The 26344-nt window shown below is 36.7% G+C and overlaps 1 protein-coding gene across 1 annotated transcript; it reads left to right on the top strand.

Annotated features, from left to right (window-relative positions):
* Nucleotides 1–743: 743 nt before the first annotated feature.
* PEX1 (peroxisomal biogenesis factor 1) lies at nt 744–26344 on the top strand (the record flags this gene model as incomplete). Its single annotated transcript, XM_082479779.1, has 23 exons — nt 744–836; nt 2600–2683; nt 2925–3039; nt 3129–3901; nt 5349–5468; nt 7536–7659; nt 7935–8044; nt 9401–9501; nt 10988–11120; nt 12317–12413; nt 13506–13676; nt 15126–15280; nt 16536–16725; nt 16929–17095; nt 17951–18085; nt 18679–18743; nt 19555–19697; nt 19775–19878; nt 20975–21151; nt 22720–22950; nt 24448–24648; nt 25002–25132; nt 26057–26344. The coding sequence occupies 23 exons, from the start codon at nt 744–746 to the stop codon at nt 26139–26141; spliced, it is 3705 nt and encodes a 1234-aa protein (XP_082335905.1). The 3' UTR covers nt 26142–26344.

Below are 26344 nucleotides of genomic sequence, written 5' to 3'. Positions count from 1 at the left end.
AATACAGAAAATGCCAGTTGAGTGATACAATGTAGGATATAGTCTCTTTATGTGGAAACTGACTGAACATATTAAGGTTCTTCAGTTTGGAATCAAAATAGCTGAGTGGTTCTGGAACAGATTGATAAGATCTTTTTGGCCTGAATTTCTGTGATTTGTGACTTATTTTACACGGTCCCCAGCTCATGAAAGCACTCTTGGTGTCCATGCAAATGTTACAGTGCATGAGAAGTTTAAGCATATGCTTATGTGTTTTCCTCATTTGGGAAATAGAAATGCATAGTTATACATTTCTGTAAAATATTTGTTTAATAGACTATAATCAGGAGAAGGGAAGAGGAATTCTTTTCCATACTTAAAAGTAGTCCATAATAATTAAAAACTTTTTAACAATTGAAAACAACATGCACTTCTATGTGCAAATAGGTAATGTAGAGAAGAATTTTAAAGAAGGTTTTGGTTAATAAGAAGTTGGCCAGTCTGCCAGAATAAAAAGAAAAAATATCTGTCATTGCTAATAGAAACATGCTGCAAGTTATTGTCGGGCGATATTATTAAAATAGGGCATGTAAAAAGCAGAAAATATTTTTAATTCCTTTGATCTCTCTAATCAAATCCAGTTTAGATTGGCTACTAGTCATCTTACTTAGCTTGTCTGATGTTGATTTATTTTATTTCTTCGAAACTCATAGGGCCAAGCTGTGAAAGTATCCTGTGGTCATCAGCCTGTATTTTTGAGCTGGATGGAAATCAGGCATCGAGGTCACCAGGGTGAAAATATTGCAGAGATTAACAGACAGTTGGCAGAGAAACTTGGCATTACAGATGGACAACAGGTTTGAAATGCAGTATTTTTTTCTTATTTAAAAGAAGACTATATTGCAAGATACCTGAAAAGGTAGCTATGACCTTGTTTCATGGATTTAGACAGTTGCTTCATTTATATCTGGCTTTGAGAAAAGTTAACCATTGTGAAATATCTCAAACATGAAAAGACTTGCTCATTAAATCATTAACAATTGCCTAAATAATATTACGGTAAGCTTGTGAGTAGGTCTTTGCAGGGTTGGAGCTACTATCTGCAGTGCCATTAATTTTACAATTTTACAATTAAACAGTTTGGGAGTTATGAGAATATTTTGCCTGGAGTCCCTGTTACTTTAAAGTAATTATTGATTTACTGTATATTTCTTCTTGTTTGACTTATTTGGGGTTTAAATTTTCATCCTGTTTTTTCCCCCTTTCCCTCCATATGTCCCCATCTGTCTTCTCTCTTTGAATGTGTATTTAAATTGGCCTCTTACTACTGGACACTGTGCTAAACTTCTTGTAAATGATTCTTTCATTGGACAGAAGTTGAAGAGTTGCCCAAGAGGCAGACACAGCTTTCTGACATGGGACTATTAAAATCTCATTAAAAACCCATACAAGGGTTTTTTTATATTAATAGGTAGAAATTTAAACAAACAAGAATAGAAAAATGTTACTCTACACAATGCTACCGGGTAGTATATTCATATATGCCTGTTCTCTCATGTGGAAAACTTTATTCAGCATAATAGAAGACATCAAAGAATGTGGCTCAAAGCAGGTGACTACCCATTTTTGATCTAGCAATTAATAGCCTTCAATGGAAAAACAATTGACAAAGGAAACCTAAGAGAACCTCACCCAACTGTTGCTGGAAATAATCATCTATATAATCGAAGGAATAAATCAATAATTAGGTAGTTTTGCCATTTTTTTTTGATTCAGGAATTGCATGTTTGCTGTGTTTCATAATAATATGCTCTTCTGTTTACCGCGTTGGGGAAAAGTTATTGTGCTCAACTTTTGCTTGAAACTGAGGACCTAGAGAAATTTAAAATCACGTTACTTTTATAAAAGCTGACTTGAAATAAATCTCTCTCAGAGGACAGGTGACTAGTTTTATATCAAGAAAAAATTAATGAACTTTATTTTAAAATGTATGAAATTGTTGTTTGAAAATTGTTACTTTCTGTCAAATGGAACCTTTGGTAAAAATTAACTTTTGAAATACATATTTAATGCTTTCTGAAAAGCATAAGCCACAATAGCTTTTGTCATTCTTCCTGATACACAGGACCTTAAAACTGTTCTGTGGAAGTGGGACTGTTTCCGTGACATCATTCATAAAGGAGCTGGTTTTGCTTTTGTACTTTTTCCTCATTTCTTCAGATGTTTCTGCCTTATCTAAATTTGTGCATAACTCAATGAAATTTTCAGCATTCTGAAGTCCAGGACATTTAAAAATAAAAATTTAGAAATGCAAAGATGATTATGTGATCAATACACATTAAAAATTTATTGGGTTTTAGCTGATAAAGCTCTTGATGCTTTCCACATTCACTTCCATTCACAGTGTGTTGAGGTCCCCAGGCATGCCCAACGCACGCCATTTCTAATACGTTGATCATCCATCTCCTGCTTATGAATTCCCTAGTGTCATTAAGATGTATGTTCGAAGAAGTGGAAATGTATAATGGAGATGTCAGTTTTCTAGTTGAATTAAAGATGGAGCTTTTCTGTGTTTCAAAATAAGAAGTTTAATATTTTGAAATGGTGTTACTTTTCCCAGGTATTTCTTGAACCCTGTTCCCACGTCTCCTCCTGTCAGCAGGTAGAAGTGGAACCACTCTCAACAGATGATTGGGAAATTCTGGTAATAAAACCTTTTCCCCTGTCCATGTCCTTTTTTTACAGATAACTGCTTGTGTCAAAATCTCTGTCATTTGCCCAATGCCCCATTCTTTTCAGCCCCTAAGAAAACACTAAATGTGGTGGGGTTTCGTTGTATTTTATATTTCAAATGGTGTGTTAGAAAGAGACGTAGAGTTCTATCTTCAAATAAATGTTAAAAATGTATGCAGTATTTAATTTATAATGATGTCACGTTTTCCCAGGAACTGCACACTTCCTCGCTTGAAAAACATCTTCTTGACCAGATTCGAATAGTATTTCCAAAAGCCATCTTTCCTGTATGGGTTGAACAGCACACTCACATCTACATCAAAATCGGTAAGCAACAGCGAAGGCTCTTGTGGCACCTTGAGTGAGCTGTTTGGCAAGAGTGCGTGCATTTATTGTCCCGTTCTGTTCATACTCAGGTACGCTTATGCCAGCAGCCCCCTATGGGAGATTAGAACCGTGCACAGAGCTTCTGATATGTCCCAAAGCACGCGAACTTGAGGAAAATATCACCAGCACACCTTCCACTGAAAGTGACATCTTGCTCAAAAGTTTTGTGAAAAATAACACAGAGCAAGAAGAAACAATAAAGGATCCTTTTGCCAAAGAACCTTACTTAAAGCCAGGAGTTCTCGAACAGAGTAAGGCCGATGCAAACATGACATTTGGCTCAAATGTTCTCCCAAATATATGGAATTTCATAGGGAGCATTTTCTCTCATACATCTGAGCAGAAACAAAAGACTTTGTGTGATAAAGATGAAATGAGCGCCTTCAAAGACAAGCTGCTGAACTTAATTCACATGGATTCCATTTTTAGAGTATGTCAGTCCCAGCCTCCCAGCGTGCAGAATGCATCCGCCACTCATTCATTTCTGAAATGCAACGCTGTTCATGTTTTTCCGTGGAATTTAGAATTTATTGATTTGGATCCAAACCCTGTAGTATCTTATGGGAAAATTAATCAGCTGCTTTCCCCAAGACAGCGTCACCAAGAAGCAAAACAAAATCAGCCATCTGAAAAGCAAAAGCATTTGGCTAGTACGCAAGACAAAAATCATTCTGATTCTAATAGCAGTCAAGCATCCAGTGAGGGATATGTCGTTCAAATCGTTTGGAACGGATTTGAAGACCTAAAGAATGTCATAGAGTATGGCCACAGTGGCGAAGCCCTACACGTTGGAAGAGTTTGGGTCAGTCTGAGCACACCATCTTTTAGGCTTTTTATTGGATAGTATTTTTTATTGGATAATTGTGGAACTGGCTAATTAACATGCGGTTTTGGGGTACAGACTTTGTGTTATGCTCCTAAGTAGAGTATACTAGAATCAAATAATATTCTCTAGAGCTGTGCTTTGCTAAGCCATCTCATTCTGGACTACGTTACTTACCATCATCCTCCCAAGACATACGGTGTACTGGGGGTTTCTGCACCCTCAGCATTTTTGCACCAAGTGGGGAAAATTCTTCAGTGTTTCTGCAGGGAATGCATGCTTTCTTCGAAATCTGTTGGTAGCCACTGTATTCATGAGAATGTGAAAGTATCTACTTATATACATTCAGTACTACATAATGAGATTACTTTTCAACAGCTACCACTTTCAAGTATGCTTTGGACTCTAGGTGTCATCAAACTGTAAAGTAATGGGATCACGTATCCTAGTGCTACATGATGTTTGCAAGTGCTTTTATATACTCTTTAAAATACATCTTAAAAAAATAATATCCAATAACTAGCTTTTACATATTTTAAACTATTTTAGTTGTTATATACTATTTTGCAAAGTACCACAAGTCTCGGTGTGCAGACACAGACATTTCAACTTGTTCTGATAGAACTACTGCCTGCTTATGTTCTTTCTTTCCTGGAAGCACATGTGGGATCAACAAAAATAGATAAAATGCACTCCAAATCACCATTTGACTATTTTGACATAATATATTTCTCACTGTTCACTTTTTTTTTTTTTTTTTTGTCGAGAATGAGAGCAAAAGCCTGCAGTGGTCCTTACCACTAAATCTTTTGAGAGACGTAAAAATTTTCCAAATATTAGTAACCATAAAGTCTTTCAGACTTAAACATTTATGAGATGTTTTCAGTTTGAATATAGTTTGAAATAACACAGAATATTTTGTTTTTAAAAGGGCAAACTGACTAGTACAATTCAGGGAGACTGGATTTTCTCTCTCTATGCTGCAGATGTGCTTAGTTCTGATCTGTATAATGTCCTATTTATATGCCCATGTAAAATTAATTTTAATCAGCAAATGAAAGTAGAGTTGCTCTTCTACACTAAAAGCATTCTTACAACTTTCTAAGATTTCTTTCTAATTCTTCTTTTCAACCTGTTTGGTTTTATTTAAAGAAGTTAGTAGATGGTCAGCTATGGTGAGCACTTTCACAAATAGGATAAAAGGCAATCAGAAGCATGCATGAGAGAACAAGATTTGGATACCAACGTCAATTTTATGGTTTCCTTCTTCATTCTCATGCAAATTACAACCAATAAACAGATCAGTGATCGAATGTAGAGATTCTGTTATTGATGAAGAAAGTGATGTTGTGTTATATATGCAATGTTATACCTGTTTTACTTTCTGATATTTCCTTTTTCTTTGCTTTTATTTTAAATATTTCAGATTCCAGATGGTCTGAGAAAAAAACTACGTATTGAAATACATTCAACAGTCCGAATTAAGTCAGTTGAATCTGTTCCTAAAATTCCCGTATCTCTTACACTGCAACCCAAACAGAACTTAGTGAGTTGATACTCTTGGTCATGTGTTTGTTTATATATTGAAAAACTGATAATGTTGCTCTGGTCAGGTCGGGTTTTTTGTAATATTTTTTTATTTCCATTTGTTAGATGATAGTTTGGAAGTTGTCTATCATATCTGCCATAATTCCAAAAGGATTTCTTTTTTGATTCATTCCTTTTTACTATGTAAGTTTAGATTAAGAATATGCTGTGATCTACTTAAACAAGGCTTATCTAATACTGTTTTGTATTTTGATCAATGATACTGTAAACATCAAGCCATTAAATATTGTTTTGCGTTTGGTAAATATTTCAAAGTTTGGCATGCTATCTGCAACAATTTTCTATTTAAAGGAACTGTCAGAGGGTGGAGGAAATAAGACTTTGAATTTTGACTCCTAGTTTCCTGAAGCTATTAGAGGATGTTGTGTAATACCTTCTAAATCATAGGGTCTTCCGTTATTCTCAAATGGTGAAAATTTCTGATGTCTCTCCTATTAAAAAGGATGTTGACATGAAGGAGAAACGGCATTGGTAGGGAAAAGCTACATTTTCTGTTTAATTAGCTCTCAAACATAAACGATTGCTGTCAAAATAGCAACAATAATCCATAATAATTTTTTGTCAGACCCTCATCTGCAGTACATTAATACTGGTTCAAACCTAGCAAATTTTAAGCGTATACGATTAAGCCTATAAAAACAAACACAAAGAAGAAAAAGAATTATAGACTTCAAGAGGAAATATCCATTTTAAGTCTTCTGGGTGAAGACATGCTTATACTTTTCAGACATTGCAGTGCCCAGTGGATTTCCTAAGACAATTGCAGTAAAATATTATAGTTTTTATGTGCTGTTTCGTTCTTTACTTCTGTATAATGTTTTTTCTTGTCATGCTAAAGATTTGATTTTCTAGACTTATATCATTGAACCCCTCTGTTTTCCTGTAAGGGAGACATATCCAGTGTTCGAGTGAGCATCTGTGACAGTAAGAACATACTCAAGTACCAGTTCTCACAGTCTGTCAGATGTAGCTCTGGTTTGACTTGTTTCTTTATAGTGTACTGTATGCTTGTTTCTGTGTGACACTGGCCTGATTATTTCCCCCGTCAGCTGCCCCTCAAAACTTTAAATACACCACTTCCCATCATAGTGGGGCTTATGCAGGTTTGTTCTTTATCCCCCATATTCTAGTTTGGTTTCTCGCCTATGGAGAAATGGTTGAACTGCATATTTTTTTTTATATTGGAGTTAAAAGAAGTATTCTGCATCATAAAAAGTAGTTATGTATGCTTTTGTATGTTTCAAATACAGATTTCTCTTTCCTTTCTGATTCAGTTGAAGTTTTTTTTAGTTCTTGGAAAAAAACAGGCAAATGCAGACAGAAATATGACAGTAACTTTCATTTTCCTTTCTGAATGCTGCTTCCATGTTCTCAGTTGATTCCCCATTTTTAGACAGGAATTATGCTTCCCTGATTAGGAACTCAGCCAAGAGATGTGTGATCTAGACTCAATTCCTTTTCCTGTTCCATTTAGCTAGGTGATCTGGGGTAAGTCGTTTGGTCTCTGCCTGCCTGCTGAAGTTTGGGTTTGGTGTCCCTGACCTGGATGAGCCCAGGGTTCTTTGTATAGGAAGCGGGGTATACAAGGAAGAGAGGCGTGTAGTGAGCACCCAAAATAAGTTACAGGTCAATATCAGTGCATACCTCGGGAGCTCCTTCAAACCCAGGAGCTGAGTAGTGCTCTTGGATCTGGCAATATAGATAAGTAAAACAAGAATAAAAGCTTTTACTTGCCCTCACATCAGCATTCCAAAGATAAAATCTTTAGAGGTGATGGAAGATTCAACTGTAGCTGTCGCAAGGGCTAGACAGGTGCTTTCCATAGAGCAGTTGATGGAAGTGGTGCTGGCAAAATGCTATTTTCTAAATAAATGAAACTCTCATATCTTCTTCAGTCTCTCTGCTACCATAAGAGAAACAAATGCCTCGTGCATAGGAAGAAAACAGCGTTACTTACTAACACTTTGTTTTGTTTTATTTCCCTCTTTCTTTTTTTCCTATTTAGCATAAAGATATACATGAAGATGATGTTAAATCTGCTTTCAGTTCTTGGCTGCAGGATTCCACTGCTGATGATCACCCATGGATAATGACAAGCACAGACTGTATACATTTGTCTGTTAAAGAAGGTAAGGATAATACTGTCCTGTGCTGTAGCTGCCTTAACGGTCCGTTATGGAATTTACTTAGGCAATAATCTCTGTATACACCATTCAACATAACAGATATCCCTTTACACTGAAACTGTAAGCATGAATTATGCTTTAATAATGATTAACTTTTTTTATTCTTTTATTTTGGATTATATGATAGTAATTCAAAATACATGAATGTGTTTCATCTTATGAGGAATAAAAAGTGAATTTATTTGGAATTTTAATAGTTGTTCCCTGGGTTTTCACAGGAATTGAAGAGTTTGTTCTCAGTGTAGTGCATCCTGCGCACATTGAAGAAAATAAGTCTGAGAATATTTTTATACTGAGTCCCAGTTTGCTGCAAAAGACCAATATACAAGTAAATATCACATAGTATCAGGTATCAAGTAATTTAAATTGTTATATTTGGTTAAAAATATATTATATCCTATATAGAATGTATTTTGCTTTCTCTTTTTAAATAAATAATGTCAGTCTGTTCATTAAATTATATCTTCATTCTTTACGTGTTGTTTTATAGCCTCAGCAATGGTGAGATTCCAGGCATGCCACAGTAGTTACTGAGTTTCATAGTCTATATTAAATTCTCAGAAAAATCAATTAGAGCAGAGGAAAGTCAGTATCGTCCAAGTTTGAACATACCATCTTTATACTTAGTTGTTCTTTCCCGTAATACCTAAACCACTGTAAAATCACTTCTTGGTTTATCTGACAGGAACAGTAGCTTGTTCTGACAAAGGTGAGACATATTCCCCATTCAAACCTACGAAGCTCACACTGCTTTCTCTTTTATATAGTTTCTGTGCATTCTGTTTCTTCAGTCTTTCCTTTCTCAAGAGAATAAATATTTCTGTTTAATATTAGGATTACTGTTTCTATTAATAATTCTGGTTGAACCAGTGCCCATGACTCCAGGTTTATGGTTATGAGTGGGATAACATTTTTTCATTTTTAAACTGATACAGTTAAATTTTAGCAGACAAATAAGGTGTCCTGTTTCAGCCGTTTAGGATGGAGTTTTTTTCTGCAAAATTTAGGATTCCTGTAGGGAAAAAAAAAAAAAAAAAGTAAAGCAAGAGCTTTATTTCTGTTGGTAGTAGAGAAGTACAAGAAGGCTTTTTCAAATTGTGCTGGTGACTGGTACTAAGATGTAGGGGCAAAGTGCATTTCTTAATAATAGCGTCAGTATCTTCCACCAGCCTATTCTTATCTGTGAACCTCTCTGTTAGCCTTGTTTGCCTGCCCAGCTTTCCGTACCAGCTCCCTGATGAATTAGACTGCAAAATTCATGCAGGTGAAAAAAGCCAGGTGTTTTGTCAGGTTGCTTTTCACCCAGATCAGACTCCTGATCTGATTCGCTATCTTGCCTCACAAGTACTCCTGCCAGCACAACAGGGGAGGCCACGGGAGAAGGAACAAGTAGCTACAGGTAGGGAAAGAGGTGATGGGCTGGTATAATGTAGTCTGCTATAAATAGCACTTGGCCTAACATCTAATTACAGGTTGTTACATCACTGTAAACACTGGATTGTGTTTTGGAGATAGTTATATTGATGTCATTTTACCAGTGCATCTTTGTTTCAAGTGCAATAAGCTTCAGCAAAGCATACATGCAACATTTTCTTTACACAATTCCAAAAACGGCTAGTCATTTCTAGATCCTTCTTCTGTAGGTATATTTAATGTAAAGTACTAACTCTTTCCTTTGTTGTAGGTTCTTTTACATCCTATAACTAGAAAAGCTGATGGTGACAGCCAGCCACCTATGGGTGATACAGACAGGAACCTTCCTTACCACAAACTAAACGATTTAGGGTGAGACATTTTCATAGTAGAAAACATGGGAGGGAATGGAAATTAAAAGAAAACGAATATTGGTGGAAATGCAGATTTTTTGTAAACTAAGCCAGATCTAAAAAAGCTCTGCCTCTTCTGGCTTGTTTCAGGCTCAGACCTTCTCCTGCTGTATGTAGATGGTTAACTTTGTCCTCTGAATAGTCTTACTGAAGCGAACAGAAAACACGTACTGAAAAGGTCACTGTGTCTGACAATAGGATGTGGGGTCTCAGAACTGCGTACGTTTCAGTAGAAATACTGATAGTTCAGTGACTCTTGCAGTGCTTCTCAGTGGTATGAAACAGACCTCTATGTAGCAGTAAGGGATGCTGGGGTAGTTGGAGGGGTTTTTAGCTGGGGTTTCCAATGAAGCAAAACTTAGGATATGTTGCAGTCTGTCTGTCAGTCCTCTTCCCACAGTAACTTAAACCTGTTTACTTGTTTAATAGTATGGATCTCAAAGAAACTTAGTTCCTACAAGTTTTGTCAGAATTGTCAGCTGAAGAGATAAATTCAGAGTTGTGTCTCCAGTGGTAAAAAGTGCAACGTAAGCTCAACAGCTATTTGGTTAACCTGCTAGGTGGCTAGTGGCAGTGGTATCGTCTGGAACTAGCCATAGGACATGCTGGCTCTTTCTCAGCAAATAAATAATATGTAAAGCTGTGGTCAGTAGTATCAGGGAAGACAGTGGTACTTTGTAGCAAACCTGAAGCAAGGATTGGGCAGAGGGGACACGAGACTTGGAGTATTGTGGTAATATGCTGTCGGCATTGTGAAATGCAACTGAGGATATTAGTGAGGTGTTGTGAAAGGCAACTGAGCGTATTATTATTGCAGAGGGAATGGGAACTGATCAAGGGGTAGTGTGGTAGGGATGGGAAGTGGTGGGGTTGTTAGAAACCAGGATTCATTTGTTCATTCAGTTTCATATGGAACAACGTTTTTGTTTAAAGTTGAAATACAAAACTGATAGCCTTGCTGTTTGTGGACCTGAAAAGAGCACTATTGTGTTGAAAGTCACAGAGGTTTAGGACAGGTGAAGGATAAGGGTGTCTTCAAGTGCACTATGTGCTGCTTTATTTCTGAAAAGGCCAATTTGTAACCAATGTAACCAATTTGTTACATTCCTTAGTGGGTTGTTACTCAGACACTCAAATAGGTGAAGCCCCAAAATATGGTTAGCTCTTGTCTTCTGAGACCTACCTCATGCTAGGGTGGTGTAGAATGACTGGATAATCCTTCCATTGTTGGGGTGTTCTGCAACGTGTGTCTGTGTCCCCTGTGCCACCACTGCAAAATAAAGGTGCTGCCTCTCCAAATTGATTGCCTTTAGCTTTTTCTTGAAAAGGTGAAGTATGTTGAAATGTGTCAGCGTTGAAGCTTCACCATACCGCAAGCTATTATTATTTACATCCTGTGAACTGATGCTACCCGTAGGCTATTTAATGCTTTATTTGCTCTGCAGAGGAGTGGACAAATTAGGAACATCTTCCTTTGAACACATAAGCCACAGTCTTCTGGGACGTCCTTTATCTCAAAAGCTGGCTGCTATTGCCGTGGGATTGCGAAGTGGAGGGGTACTTCTCACAGGAGGAAAGGTACACACTTTACTACTCTTTACTTGCAAACCCTCCCAGATCGTTTTCTGTAGTTACAAAATGGTTTTCCTTAGTTTTCTTTGATACCATGTGAATTCCAAAGAATTAAAGAACAAGCTGAAAAAAGAGCAGTTAACTGAACAGAGTTAGTTCAGTAAAGCATTATATTATATATATGTATACACATTACATGCACACTTCATCAATATATATTAATATTTCATGTATATATATAAAATACATATGTGACATGAGTTTTAAAGATTGCTACCAATGCAACTTCAGTTTGTTCCCTTGGGGGATTAATCTACTTCGTGTTTATAGTATAATAAACACTTCTTCACGGAATCACAGAGTTTTTAGAGTTCGAAGGGACCCCTAGAGATCATCTAGTCCAACTCCCCTGCTAAAGCAGGATTGCCCAGAGCACATTACTCAGGACTGCATCCAGGCGGGTCTTGAAAATCTCCAGGGAAGGGGACTCCACAACCTCCCTGGGCAGCCTGTGCCAGTGCTCTGTCACCCTCACCGTAAAGAAGTGTTTCCGTGTATTTGAATGGAACTTCCTGTGTTCTAACTTGTGCCCATTGCCCCTCGTCCTGTCACTGGGAACCATTGAAAAGAGCCTGGCTCCATCCTCCTTCAACCCACCCTTTAGATACTTGTATGCCATAATAAGGTCTCCCCTCGGCCTTCTCTTCTCCAGGCTAAAGAGTCCCAGCTCTCTCAGCCTTTCCTCATAAGGGAGATGCTCCAAGCCCTTAATCATCTTAGTTGCACTTCTTGTCTCTGAAATATTTGAATGAAAATAAGAATATAGTATTTTCTGTTGTGTTATAACATAAAATGGTAGTGGAGTTGATATTCTTATTTTCCTGTTGCCTCTTATGATGATCCATTTAATACCATATTCCACTGAAACTAACAGGTGTCTTAACACTGAACTCAGTGGAATCAGTACACCATCCATAGTGGATCTGTCCACTCTGAATTTGTTTATACTTGTTTCACTCTAGGGCTTTAAACTCTACCAAGTTATATAAGGACAGAGTGCTTATATTCTTTCGGTGAGGAACAAAACTCGTGTGCATACAGCTTTTGTAGCTTGTTAACTAGTGTATAGCGTGACAAAAACCCCACTGAAACAGAAGGAAGTAGTCCTGTCGATTTACATGAGCTCACATTTATTTTTGTAGGGAAGTGGAAAGTCGACATTAGCAAAGGCCATCTGCAAAGAAGCATTCGATAGATTGGATGCTCATGTAGAAGTAATTGATTGTAAAGCTTTAAGAGGTATGATAATTTTTTTTTTACATCTCAAATGTTTGCTGTATGATGAAGCACAATTATGAAGTTATTATATTTAGTCTGAATAATTTTTCTAGTATTATTACTGCTTTTGCAAGGATATTTGATGCCCCGCGGTGAGCATCTGATGAAAATATAGCTGCCGTAAGCTTATTTCACACTTTTATCAGTTTCTGTCCCACATACAACCACCAGATTCGAACCATGCTTGCCATGCATATTTCTGATTGTTACAAAATAGGAAGAAGTTGCAAGTTAAACTGTGTGGTTTTTTTCAGCTGTCCTAGGTGGAATAAATGTTACATTAACAAATCATAAGTGTTAAAGGATACCTGTATTACTCAGTGAAAGGATGACACAGGCACCAAAGAAGGGTCGAACAACCAGCTGAAAGCTGATTTATGATGGCGTATTTACTCACCTAGTGTATGTTGGCAATAGTCATCTAACACTTATGATTATAGATGATGATAAGATGAATCCTTAGGTTTTGTGAGTTCAAAATAAGTATTTTGCACCAAAGATGGAAAAGGACAAAAAAGGCTTTTTTTACTCTTTCATTTACTGGCTTTCTCAAATGGTCTTGGTGTTACAGAGGCAGAGAATACTCAACTGTTTTGTTACAGAGCCCTTATATTGCATGGCTGTACTCTTTGCTTAAGTCCCTGCTAAGCTCCTTGCTCCAGAGAAAAAGGGAAGGATTGATAAAAAGCTAGGTCCTTTGCTCTGAAATTTTTTTCCAATTGCCAGCACTCTTTAGTAGCTAATTTAGAGTGCTGCTCATACTGCTCTGTTTTTAACTGTCTAGAAATTAGCCCTGTAAGTTTCTGTAGTTGTTAATGAAAGATGATTAATCTCATTTTAGGAGAGATGAATCCTTCTGGTGTTTTTTTGATAGAAGATGTGGACTCTTCTTTACTGACTGTTGACTCTGATTTAATCTTGGTACCTGGATTTATAGGAGTAAAGTTAAGCTACACAAATCAAAACATTGTAGTATTACGTAAGCAAGACTTAGTCAGTCTCATTATTTTTTTCCTGATATGTTTCATCATTAAAATTGTATTTCTCTTTTAGGAAAAAGATTAGTAAACATAAGGAAAACTGTGGAAGAAGCTTTTTTGGAGGCAGCATGGAGACAACCATCCATTCTTTTGATGGATGATCTTGATCATGTTGTTGGAGTACCTTCTACACCAGAGCACGAGAACAGCCCTGAAACCGTTCAAAGCAATAGACTTGCTTATGGTAATACTGTGCTACCTGTGTCTGGATAAAAATACAGTGCAACTTAGAACTTCTTGCACCTGAATTGTATTGTCCTACCTGGACAATTCTGTCTGTATCATTATTGCCTCAGGACCCTGTGGTATTCCATGGCAGGGGTTCACAAATTATGGTATGTAGACCATTTGTGGACCACTAGCTGAATCGAAATAGTCCCTCTGGAGGTTGGAGTAGTCATTGCCAATGGTACATACACCACCGCTGCTGATGGCAGTGCCTTTTGTCAGTACCACTGCCAGTGGTAGAGAATTCTCAGTTCCCTTTTATAATTTTCATGCACTCAAAATACATTGCCGTTGCTTACAAATGAGAAATGAATCTTTAACTGATAATTATTGATAAGATCAATATTATAATTGATATGTCAATTATATATCGTCATATATATAAAAAATTCTATATATTACACATATCATTAAAATTGATCCTGGTTTTGATAAGTATTATTTATAATTACGGAGATATATAAATTTGATACTTAGTGATGTTTGGAACCAACTTATTTTAGCTGAGTACTAACTTCTTTATCATCCTACTTGATATACTTTGTAGAACTTCTATTTTACTTTACAATGTAATAATCCACAGATTTTAAAAATAGTGTTATCAATTGTAGTTTGATATCCTGTAAATGGTTCCTTTTTATTCCCTAAAATCTAGGCAGTGGTAAGTTGCAAAATAAAATTAAATTTAAATGATCAAGATTAATATCTTTGGTTTTTCAGCTGTATTCAACTCTGTTCATGTAAAATCAAAGCCATAGCAAAAAATATCTTCCATTTCTTAGCTCAGTTTGAGGGAGTTAGCGTAATTTTTTGTTAAATTACTTTTGAAGTTCAGAGAATCTTGCTATCATTTCTTTTTTAAAAATGTGCACTTAAGTAACTTGCAGAATTATGTTTCTTATTACTTTATTTATAGGTATAATACATACAACAGAGGTTTAGAGTTTTAAAGATTATTCCTTGAAGATCTACCTTGCATCCATAATCTCTTTGACTTTGATAAGACTAGATTGCTTATTTTCTAGGCTTAGCATCTATTTTTATTGTTATAACTTTCTGTTTTCTGTTTGCATTGAGGGAATAATATTCCTAGACCAGTGATCATAGTGCACAAAAAAAATCCACATTTAATATCCTGTGGTAGAAGTCATCAGCGATGTTACAAATTTAGCTTTTGAAGAGTATTTCTGGTGGCATTTTATTAATGGAACGTATTGTCCTCGAAAAAATAACTATACTTTTTTTTTAATTAAAAAACCCTATAAACATGTAATAAAACTAATATATAAGAACATGTTACATTTTGTGTGCCCTAATGCTACCCTCTATTACAGTAGGAATGTCTATTATGAAATGCAGAATCTTGTTACTTTGCAATTCATGGAGCAATGTCTTCTGTGTTTAGTTTTGAAAGATCTGATAAAAGAAGTTATTTCCGTGGGGAGTTTGATCGCATTAATTGCCACAAGTCAGTCTGAACATTCCCTACATCCTTCCCTGATTTCAGCTCAAGGAACTCACATATTTCAGTGCTTCAAATGTATCCGATCTCCAGATCAGGTAAATTCAGGTAAAATGGTTAAAACGTTGTTTGCCTTCCCTGCAGCCTCAAATACAGCACTGAAACAGCTGCAAAAATAGTAGGTTACACCCGAAGATGAGAAAAAATCTGGAAATCTTAGAAGTTCTTTCATGATACTTAAATATCTCAGAACTTACATCTGTCATTATAAAGTTTAAAAAAAGATAAAAGTAATCCTGTGAAAACTCCCAGTTGGCCCCACTCTCCTTATCTTCAGTGGCAAGAGAAGGGTGTATTCTGAGAACATTTCAGTTCAACGTAAAACAAGTCCGGTTGTCTGACATAGGTGAGATATAGATGTCTCCTTCTTACCTGCAAGGGGATTCTAGAGGAGCAGCTTCGAAAAAACATGTAAGTCGCTACAATTAGATAAATGAGATTAAACCTAAGTGTGTTTTTTCACTGCTCAGAGGAATAAGTATGTCCCTAGAACATGTATTTTTTAAATGTTATTAAAACTGAATGTTAATTTTATGGGAAGGTTTTGGGTTGGTTTTCTATATGAATTGTATCCCTCTACTTTTGAATAGAGTCCATTTGGAAAAGTAAAAAGGATAGAGGGAAGAATAAGCAGTATAACTTCATTGCAGGAGACAGCAGACTCTTGGTACCTGTGCACGCCCTAATGACGTGACACAGACGTGGCAGCTCATTTGTATTTAGCACGAGTTGTTCCTGTCTGCTTGTCTTCTGTCCCAAGCTAGCAATTAAAAGCCACTGAGGAGAGGATTCTGTGTTGGATACAGCGTAGCTTTCTCCCGCTTCCTGCAAGTCTGCTTTTATAATTTTTAATACTAATACGTGAATAAGGATGAGACATCACTGGAAAAAGTCAGGATCGCAAAAGATACCAAATTATCTGATGTATGTTTATCTAATGCGATATATTTAATCTCAAATATATTCTACTCATATCAGCAAAATGAAAGACATTCCTTTTCCTGTGACAGGAAAAATGGGTGTAAAACAGTAGAATCTGGGAGGTGGAGGGTTGTATTATTATTTTTGAATTTAAGATAGCTGTGGCAAGGTAAACATATAAAGTTATAGAACTGGTGAATTTATTGAAATTCACCTGAAGAACTAACTTTTGTTTATATTCATGCCTGCTCAGATTTTGTTATTTGAGGGTTGGTGACATGTAAATATGTAAGGAAATTTTAGTAACTCGTGTATTTACTTTTTGAATTTCTGAAACTCAATATACACTTGCTGCACAATTCTGTGTTTCAGAAGCAAAGATGTGAAATGCTATGTTCCATAATAAAAAAGAAACTGAATTCTGATACAAAGAAGTTCTCTGATCTTGACCTCCAATGTATTGCAAAGGAAACGGAAGGTTTTGTTGCTAGAGATTTTACTATGCTGGTTGATCGTGCCATTCATGCCTGTGTTTCCAACCAGAATGTATTTCAAAATGGCGGTATGTTGACAGCAAAATCTCTTATTCCATAGTCTCACTTCTGTTATCCAGAACCTGTGGAGTAATACAGAAATAAAAAGCCAGTTTAAATGTTTTATGTTTAAAATTTATTTAATTGTTACATATTGTGAGGAATTTGTTACTGGTGAGCTGTGTGTTCTTTTTTTGTTCAGGTTTTTTTTTTCTTTTCTTTTTTTAACCAGAATTGAATCTGTCAACTATGGATTTTCAGAAAGCTCTAAAAGATTTTACTCCATTAGCTCTGAGAAATGTCAGCCTCCATAAACCTAAGGATCTTGGCTGGGACAGGATTGGTGGCTTAAAAGATGTGAAGCAAATACTCATGGATACCATCATGTTACCTGCAAAGGTACCCAGTTCTTTTAAATTAGTTACCTGAATTTTGTACATAATGTTAGTAGGGGAAGAATGATTTTTAAGGTGTGACACTGTATTTGACAGAAAGACAACAGGTATGATTTTAAGCTACTTTTGTAGCTTCCCAGTCTTAACTGTCTGCAGCTACTGGAAAACTCTTTCTCCTTCCCCTTCTGTCTTCCAAATGCAAAAGGCAATGGCTTGTGCTTTTCTGCAGATCAAGTGTTGCTCTAAAATATTGCAGTATTGCTAACATTGTCTTTGCGACACTGTCTGTTGCAGGGTTTGTGATTAGGCTCAGTAAAGATGAACTTTTCCAGCTGTCTTCTGCAGTGCTTTTGCTAGAGGAGTACTCTCTTTTGGAAGAATGCCAATCCATCAGTTCCCCTTTATTTTACTTCGGCTTTTCTGCCTTGCTTAACACTTCCAGCGTTGAGATGAGCCATCCATTTCAGTCTTCAGAGAAATGACTGAACGATTTTCTGTATAACAGACAGAATCTTTTACTGTATACTTACATAATTTAATCATATCAATCAGTGATTAAAATAGGAATTTAGAAGTACCACTACATACACTATAAAGCTGTAGTGCATGCTTATTCTGTCCTGTTGCCCCTTGGTAGAAGATGCCCCGTGTTTGTATTTTATGTACCTGTGAAGCCTAGGAATCCGCTTCAGCCCCAGGTAAGCTAACGACAGTCCAGATGAGCTCTTGTGATAATAATGTGCATAAAAGAAATTAGTCACATCCTTTTTAGACACTGGTCAACACTAGTCAGTGATGTTACAGTACACTGCAGAGTAATTACGTATTTTAGAATATGTCTTGTTCAAAATCTTTCCAGTATCCAGAATTATTTGCAAACCTGCCTATCCGACAGAGATCGGGAGTCTTGCTGTACGGAGCACCCGGAACAGGAAAAACACTGTTAGCAGGCGTAGTTGCTCGAGAGAGTGGAATGAATTTCATCAGCATCAAGGTAGCAAGATTTTGAAGATTAATTGATTCATTTTATTAACTGAATGAAATAGCCTAACATAATACCTGCGAGTATGTGCTTGTGAGGGCAAAATATCAAAGTAAGAAAGTCGCATTTAAAACTTGGTATGTCTCTGGATATCCCACCGTCTGACTTCTGGAACGTCACAGTTTTATTACTGAAATATATATTTTTTTGTATAATTATTCATTAGACAGAATTATAAATCTTAATTAGATGTTCTTAGTTTCCCATTTTTTATAAAAAGATCCTGGATTTTTATTCCACTGGACAATGAAGCTGAGCAATGCATTTTAAACATATTTTCAAAACACAGTGTAAGCTGTTGCCTTGTTATACTGTAACACATGTTCTGTTATAGTAGAAAAATAGAAATTATTACTTTAAAATAAGTTGGAATGCTTAAAAGATTCTTTTGGTTTATCTAGACCCCTTGGCTCTTCTGTTCAGAGATGCCACTCTCTTGGTTACAAGAAAATTCACTCTAGTATATGAAATCTATGCTGGTGTTGAATTACACATTAAAACTAAGAAACATCATTAATATTCTTTTCTGATTTTTTTTTTTTTAGGGACCAGAGCTGCTCAGCAAATACATTGGAGCAAGTGAGCAAGCAGTTCGAGATATCTTTAGCAGGTTGGCTTTGTAAAGATTTGAGATGTTATTAATTATTTGTATTGGTTGAAGCTCCAAGAAATAATTTTGTTGTTCTAGGAGAGACATGGCATCAGATCACAAAAGCATCTGAAATAATTAGTTGTGCCAAACCAGATGTTCAGATCTTGGCAAGTTCAACTTGACTTTCATTACTTAAGAACTGAGCATTTCAGCTCGGAGCAGGAGAGCGCTTTTGAAGCTGAACATTTACAGTCTGGTTCTGTGATGTGAACCAATGTCTTGGAAAACACATGCTGAATTCCTTTCAGATGATTCCAGGAGACAGTTGAGTGTGCTCCAACTAGTAATGGACACTCGGTACATAGGATCATACTGGACTTGGTATTGAGGTCCTCGGTGCAAGTTGTTTTGTTTTTACAAATCTGCCCATACTGACCCTCAGTGCTCGCTAATGTAAACATATAATGTATACATAGCCTTTGCTTCTCGTGTAGTTTACAGTGTAGTCAGTCTTTGTGTTAGATGAACATAAGCTAAGACCTCATCTGCAGTGTTTGGATTTTAGAGCTTTCATGTATATTAACACGACAGTTGAGTACTTTAGAAATTATAAAGTGAGTGCAAGGTAGGTCATAAAAATGAGCAGTGATTCCATTGCAATCCAATTCTTCAGAACCTCTTAATTTCTACAGAAAACAGATCTTCTCTTGTTAAAGATAAATGTTCTCTGAAGCAAAAAGCAATTACCTTTAACATTTCTAACCAGTTTTACGTGTGACCCAAACTTAAACAGAATTTTGAGTATTGCCTTTTTTTTTTTTCCTTTTAGAGCTCAGGCAGCTAAGCCTTGTATCATTTTTTTTGATGAGTTTGATTCTATTGCTCCTCGCCGAGGTCATGACAACACAGGAGTTACAGACCGAGTGGTTAACCAACTGCTGACTCAGTTAGATGGTGTGGAAGGCTTACAAGGTAATAATCCGTTTGTGTGCTTCTTTTCATGCAAAAGTTTGGCAGATGTTAATTATATTTTTCTGCGCTTTCCTAAGGGGTGTATGTGCTAGCTGCTACCAGTCGCCCAGACTTGATTGACCCTGCTTTGTTAAGGCCAGGTCGACTGGACAAGTGCCTGTACTGTCCACCGCCTGATCAGGTGAGGAAACAAAACATTTTGCATGAAAGGCAAGTAAAAAAAAATCAAACTAATGGGCTTTATTCTTCTTTTCTTGATATTTAGTGGTATTTCAAACCTGGGCAAAGTGGACTTGATTGCCCAGCTGCAGTTATACAACAGTGTAAATTCACTGATTTTTGTGTCACTGCATTGGCATAAAACTCGGGAACTAGTCTGCAGAAGGAAATTGGATGCAGGGTGGTGTTTATCATGTTCTGTGTCTTTCTCCAAATTATGAGTCCAGTGGATTTGCCGTTTGCTTGAAGTGATGAACCGTAGCCTTTCCCAACCCAACCTTGAATTATCTGGCATTTTCAGAGCAGTTTTATTCTGAATCCAGTTGATCCCACTCTTCTTTACCCACATTTAATTTGGAATATTCAAGCTCTTTTTAAGTCAGATGTGTCACTAGTTAGGAAAGGAATGATTCCCATTCATTTTAGTGGGGTTTGGATCAGGCCGTTGAGGCTGTACAATGTGTGTCTTTGATTCCCCATTTTATGAGGAAAAATTAGGGCTGTTCATTTTCAGATTAGTTGGCGTATTTAACAAATACCACATTCTGAAACACACATGAAAAAGATGATCCTGCACAGATACACAAGAACACACATACTCTCTTTATACTCTCTTTTCCTTTTCTTTTTTTTTTCGTAAACTTCTGATTTAGAATATGATCATTCAGGTAAACAGAAGTTTTTCACTTTTGCCATACTTCTCTTTGCAAAAGGATATGTGAGTAGCAGAGTTCATCTTCATGTTTTTATATATTTCATATATAAAAATCCCAGATATTAAATGGATATTTAGAGAAATTTATTTCTCTGTATACTGTGTTTGGTACAGTTTCTCTTAGATTCTTTAAGAAAATTTAACAAAATGTATGCCTATATTTTAAAGATTGATTACTGTACAGTGTGTCCTATACGTACTATTATTAGGGTAGTATCTTTAAAAAAGATCCTTCCTCTCTCAGATAGGAAGTTGTTTGTGACGGGGCCAGAGCACTAACAATCAGGACAAGGGAAATAACAGGTTGCTTTACTGACCTTTTTTTTTTCCTCCCTTTTTACAGAATTCACGCTATGAAATCTTAAAAGCTCTCAGTCATTCCCTGTCCTTGGCAAACGATGTGGACTTACAGGATTTGGCAGCAAAAACAGAACGGTTCACAGGGGCTGACCTAAAAGCTTTATTGTATAATGCCCAATTAGAGGCAATCCATACTAATTTAGGTTCAGGTTTAACACAGGTAAATAAAAATGGTCTAAAAGAAGTCTCTACTCTTTTTATTTTGGTATTAATATGTTTGAAATGATTAATTTTATCCATGCTTTTTTAGAAAAATTCTGTTTAATAAGATTTAGTTTTCTTATATTTGTATGCAGGGGACTAAAATCTTACTATGTTTGCAGAAAAATGCAAGAATAATGTAACAAATTAGTTTAAATACTTCTTAAACACAAGGTTTTTTTCATTTTATGATAGGTGTTTAATGTTGAATAGATTTATGTAAGCCAAATCTCTTCGTTATTGTTATGAGGAATGACTGACAGATCAATAGGAGGGATCCTGCTTTGAGGTTCTGAGGAGCAGCTAGCAAATTCGGTTTTGAGGTGGCACATTTTGGACGATGTAGGAAGCAAGAAATTGGTGGGTTTTGTGGAGTTGGAATAACAGACTGAGTTTGATCTAAGGTCAGGAGAGAAGTGGTGAGAGGATGGTGATACCTGAAGCGGCCTACTCTGGCTCATCTTCCACGCACCAGCTAATACTTGCACTTCCAAGGTACAGGGTCCCACCCTTGGTTTATACCCCTTATGTGACTGACAGGGCCTTTCCTCTTTAAGCCTCTGTTCAGCCACCTCGCCTCAAATTTTAACGCCTGTCTTCTGGTTCTAGCTGGAAGGGGGCAGGCATGGCTTCCACTATTTGAAGGTCAAAGGGAGGGGTTGGGTCAGGGCTGCAAAAGCAAGGAGACCTCTTGGGTTCTTTTTGCCCCAGCTGTTACCAAGGAATGGGGCTCTGAGGATGCAACTCTTATACTGGAGATCCCTCCGATACTGTCTTCCCTAACAATCTTTTCACATGTAGCATCAGTAAGTAAGTAGTTGTAAGGATACATGATGATTGTCTGCCATTAGAGGAGGCCATTGCCTAAAGCAGTGGTCTCTGGAGTGGTGCGCACCCACCCCAGGGGGGGCACAAAACAATCCCTTGAGGTGCAAGAATAAAATACTAGAGCTTCGACAGTACATCTATGTAAATTACAAATAAATATGCATATATTTGGTGGAGTGTGCTCAGAAATTTTTTACTGATAGGGGTGTACAATCAAAAAGGTTTGCAGACACCAGTCTCAAGCAACAACTGTGATTTCCATATCAGCACTTAAATGTCTTTACTATGACTATAGATGAGTACAGCAATTAGGCACTGTAAAAGTAGACTCACCACAATCTCCTAGAGCACTTTGCACAAGATACTAAATTGCCTGGAGGGAATGGTTGAGACAGAAGGAATACAGATGGAAAATGTACATGAAGTTTCCCAACGCTTGCTGTTACTGAGTGAGACAGTTCAAAGCAAACAAATAAAACCTTAAGATTATCTCCTCAATTATTTTTCTAGCATGAAGACAGAAAGTTCTACTTAAAGGCATTGGATTTTCTTAGCAAAATTTTTTGTAAATATGCTCCCAGACAGATTACTAAAATCAAATCGATACTTTCATGTGCACTGCATATGAAATTTTAAAATGCATTTCAGATTGCAATTAGTTATGAGTTAACGCTTCTAATGTTCTGTTCTTTATCACAGGATTTTGGTTCTAGTTCGGATAGTGACTTCAGTCTCTCTTCCATGGTTTTTCTAAACCACAGCAGTGGCTCGGATGATTCAGCAATAGATGGAGAAGCAGTGCTAGAGCAATCTCTTATTTCTTTAGACATGTCTGACTTGCTTCCTGAAGATCCAAGGTCCAACATGTATCGTCTTTATTTTGGAAGCTCTTATGAGTCAGAGCTGGGAAACGGAACTCCTTCAGAACTGGTAAATTACTTGCTTAATATTTTGAATTTTCTAAATTTTATCAGTTGTGAAGGAGAAAAACTGAATTAGACAAATGGTATGGTTTTATAAATATAATTTTCTGCTTTGTCCTTCAAACTGTCTTCAGCCTATACCTTGTGGTCCACGGTGGGGAAGAAGACGGAAATATGTGATCTGACAGAATACAATATGGACTTCTCTGCAACTTTGCAGGACTTTAAAATCAAAATCCCAAAATACTGCTTAGTACCTTATAATCAAGCAAGCTGCATGCATACTAGATCTTACTGTTTGGTCTAATGGCTTGTTGCCTTTCAAAGTTTAATACTAAAACAGTTTCTTACTGTTTGGTGGTGGGTTTTGTTGTGTTTTTGTTTTTGTTTTTTTTTAACTTAGTTTTATTACTAAATGACCATCCAGCTTTCAAGCATTAAGTTGTAATCTTAAGAATCAACAAACATTTTTCAGTTTCCAGTAGAGTGTGCATTAATGGAATAATCTGACTATGGGATTGTGTAAACAACAGAAGTAAACCCTAGCTTGTTGCTTCTTCAGAGCGTTTTTGCTCTTAAGAAGCAGAATTCCTGTTATTGTGGTATCACATTGCAAGAAAGCGGCTCGTTCTCTGGCTAGCTTGCAGGTAGGGATGTGCTGGTTGGCTGCCCAGCACCTGCATAGTGATCAGCTGGCCAGCTCATCTCGCTTGGCTGCCAGGTACGCAAAACAGAACATGCTGCCTCTGAGCTCCTTGCGGTGAACAGATGACTTCAGAGTTGGCTTGTGATGCATGGGATGTTCGTTTTCAAGATCCGTAGTAGAACTGTTATTACAAGGAGTTACCAAAGTTGTTAAGACTCTTGTTTTCAAAACTGTCTTGCATTGATTCTTAAAGCCAAAAATAACTCATTTTGATGTTGGAGAACAAATCACTGGCTGCTGACGTGCTTTTGTATGTTTTATCTTGTATTATAGTGCTAGTGTTCAGTTAATGTATCTTTAGAGACTTCATTTTTTCTGACTGAAAGTTCTTCAGCGAGGCTACAAGGACTTTGATCTCTTAAAGTTGCTGAACTTGAAAGTTGCATGTTTTATCAAGTGCACAGAGAATTTGGAGGTGATCAATATTTAAATTATGAGTCATTCCAAAGCGAGCTACGTAAGCTTGCCCCAGATTCCAGAACCACTGATTTTCATATGTAAATAAAACAATGGACTTGGTAGACTTTTATTCTTTTTGAGATAGGCCATTGCAAAAATACTTAGATTTTTTCCAAATGCGAAACTCTTCATTTTCAAATATGTACTTTTCCCCAAACACCTTGGCAAATTAACCTAAATCTTTCTGTTCAAAAAGTTATGCGTGTGATATATTTTTAAGAGAAAGTACTTTTTTTGCCAGTGGGGGCAAGGTTGCACTGAATTGTGGGCTAAATCTTGGTGGAGCTGCTTTTTTGGATCCATAATGAGTTAATGTATTTCTCCTTGTGGTCAATTTAGAGTTCTTTGTGTTTGTCTGGACCAAACTCCATAACTCATGATTTCATCAGCGTGACTCAGAGAGACGCAGCATCATCACAACCTTCAGTGCTTAGAACAGCTTCTCAGGAAGACTCCCTGGAAAATAACCAGGAGCAGCAAATAGAGCACCTGAGGACAGAAATCAGTGCTATCAAACCCAATTACAGAAGCAAGAATGGAGTATGGCAATTTTTTTCAATTATTTAGTCTTAATGCTTTTCTGTTGTCTTCCCACACTTCTTGGTATTTCAATAAATAACTTCTGCAATAATATTAAATATAATGTAACAAAAATAGCAAAGATAAATGATACCTAGTTTGAGCAGAAATAAGTCAGATGTTGGCATTCATATAACTAAGCAGTTATTTCTGCGTTATTAATACTGGGGGGTGGGGGCGACACATGACTTGTGATTATATTTGTAAATCATTTGTCTGTACATATAATGAGGAAGTCCCAGAGTTACTGATATTCATGGCACTGTGCCTTCTGTGGTAATTTTTCATTGTCTGTTTATGGCCCTGTTTTCAAGGAGGACAGCACCCTTAATCAGTCAGTGCTTGCCAAGAACACTTTAATTATTACCCAGTCCCATCTGATGGCTGCACTTGAGGGTATAAGACCATCCATTAACCAAGATGACTGGAAGAATTATACTGAACTGTAAGTATTACTTTCTTTTTTTTTTTTTAATTGTGTATTCAGTGGAGATTTGGTCTTTTCACATTTCCTATTCATCAGAAATACAATAGTTATTTAATGTGGGGAACGGCAGAATTTAATAGCTTCTGACAGCAATTTTTTTCAGAAATATTAAATTACACAGAAAATATTTTACCAGTGCATCGTCTTTTATCGTTTTTATTAATGTAGGACCTAGAAATTCTAATCACAGACCAGAAAACCCTTGTATTATGTTCAGAGCTATACCAGTACAAAGAGGCACTGATTCTCTGAGACAGAGCTCAGTCCTTCCTGCTCCCACTAAGTCGTAGCCCCTCGTATTTTCAAATTGCTGGGTTTGACTCTCCGTAGGGGTCTTTGTAGCTGCTCTTTTTGAGAAGAGGCAATAATCTGCAGAAAAGGAGACTTTGTCTCCTTAGACTTGGAAAAGACTGGAGTGAAAAAGCTGGAAACTGGCATCGGGATGTTCTGTGATCTCACCAGCAGGTTCTTCTGACAGGAATGGTGTTAGGAGTTATCTTCCTCAGCTGATATGTAGATAAACAGGTCTTACAGCAGTGGAAAGAGAGAAGGAAGGACAGGAAAGGAGGAAAATAAGAGATGCTTCCCAGGAGTCTGTACTACCCTGTCCACTTCTGTTCCTTATCCCATTTTCCCTCTCCCCGGTCCCAAAAAGTGAAAATAAAAAATAAAGAAACAGAGAAAGCAGGGCAGAGAGCTTGCTGAGTTAGGTTTGTGGATGAAAATGCCAGGTCCGTAGGTCTGAGAAGACATGCACTCTTCATTTCCATGAAAAGATACATAAGCATCTGTAGTTCTGTGTTGCATTAATGTATATCTGAAGAGTCATATGCAAACAAAGACACTTCATAAGAATTTTCTAATATCTTCTTCTGTTTTCAGGTATGATAATTTTCAGAATCCCAAGAAAAGAAAAGGACAAGTTGTCTCCACATTCAGACCAGGACAAAAAATGACTCTGGCTTAGTAACTTGTGTATTTGCTTGTAACTGCTAAACTGTAATTGGAAATGACAAATGTGATTAAATCAGATTATTTATATTCGTATGGATTTATTAATGCAGCAGTTGAAGATAAGTTTCTTTTAAACTTACATGCTGTAAAATTATGTCACATTTTATTTTGAAGAAAATTGTCTTCCTTCAGACTGATATTAAATTTTTGAGAGAA

This window comes from Vanellus vanellus (genome assembly GCF_965231255.1).
Source record: "Vanellus vanellus genome assembly, chromosome: 2".
Taxonomy (NCBI): domain Eukaryota; kingdom Metazoa; phylum Chordata; class Aves; order Charadriiformes; family Charadriidae; genus Vanellus; species Vanellus vanellus.
Note: the sequence above shows the minus strand (reverse complement) of the source record. Positions and strands in the feature narration are given on the sequence as shown.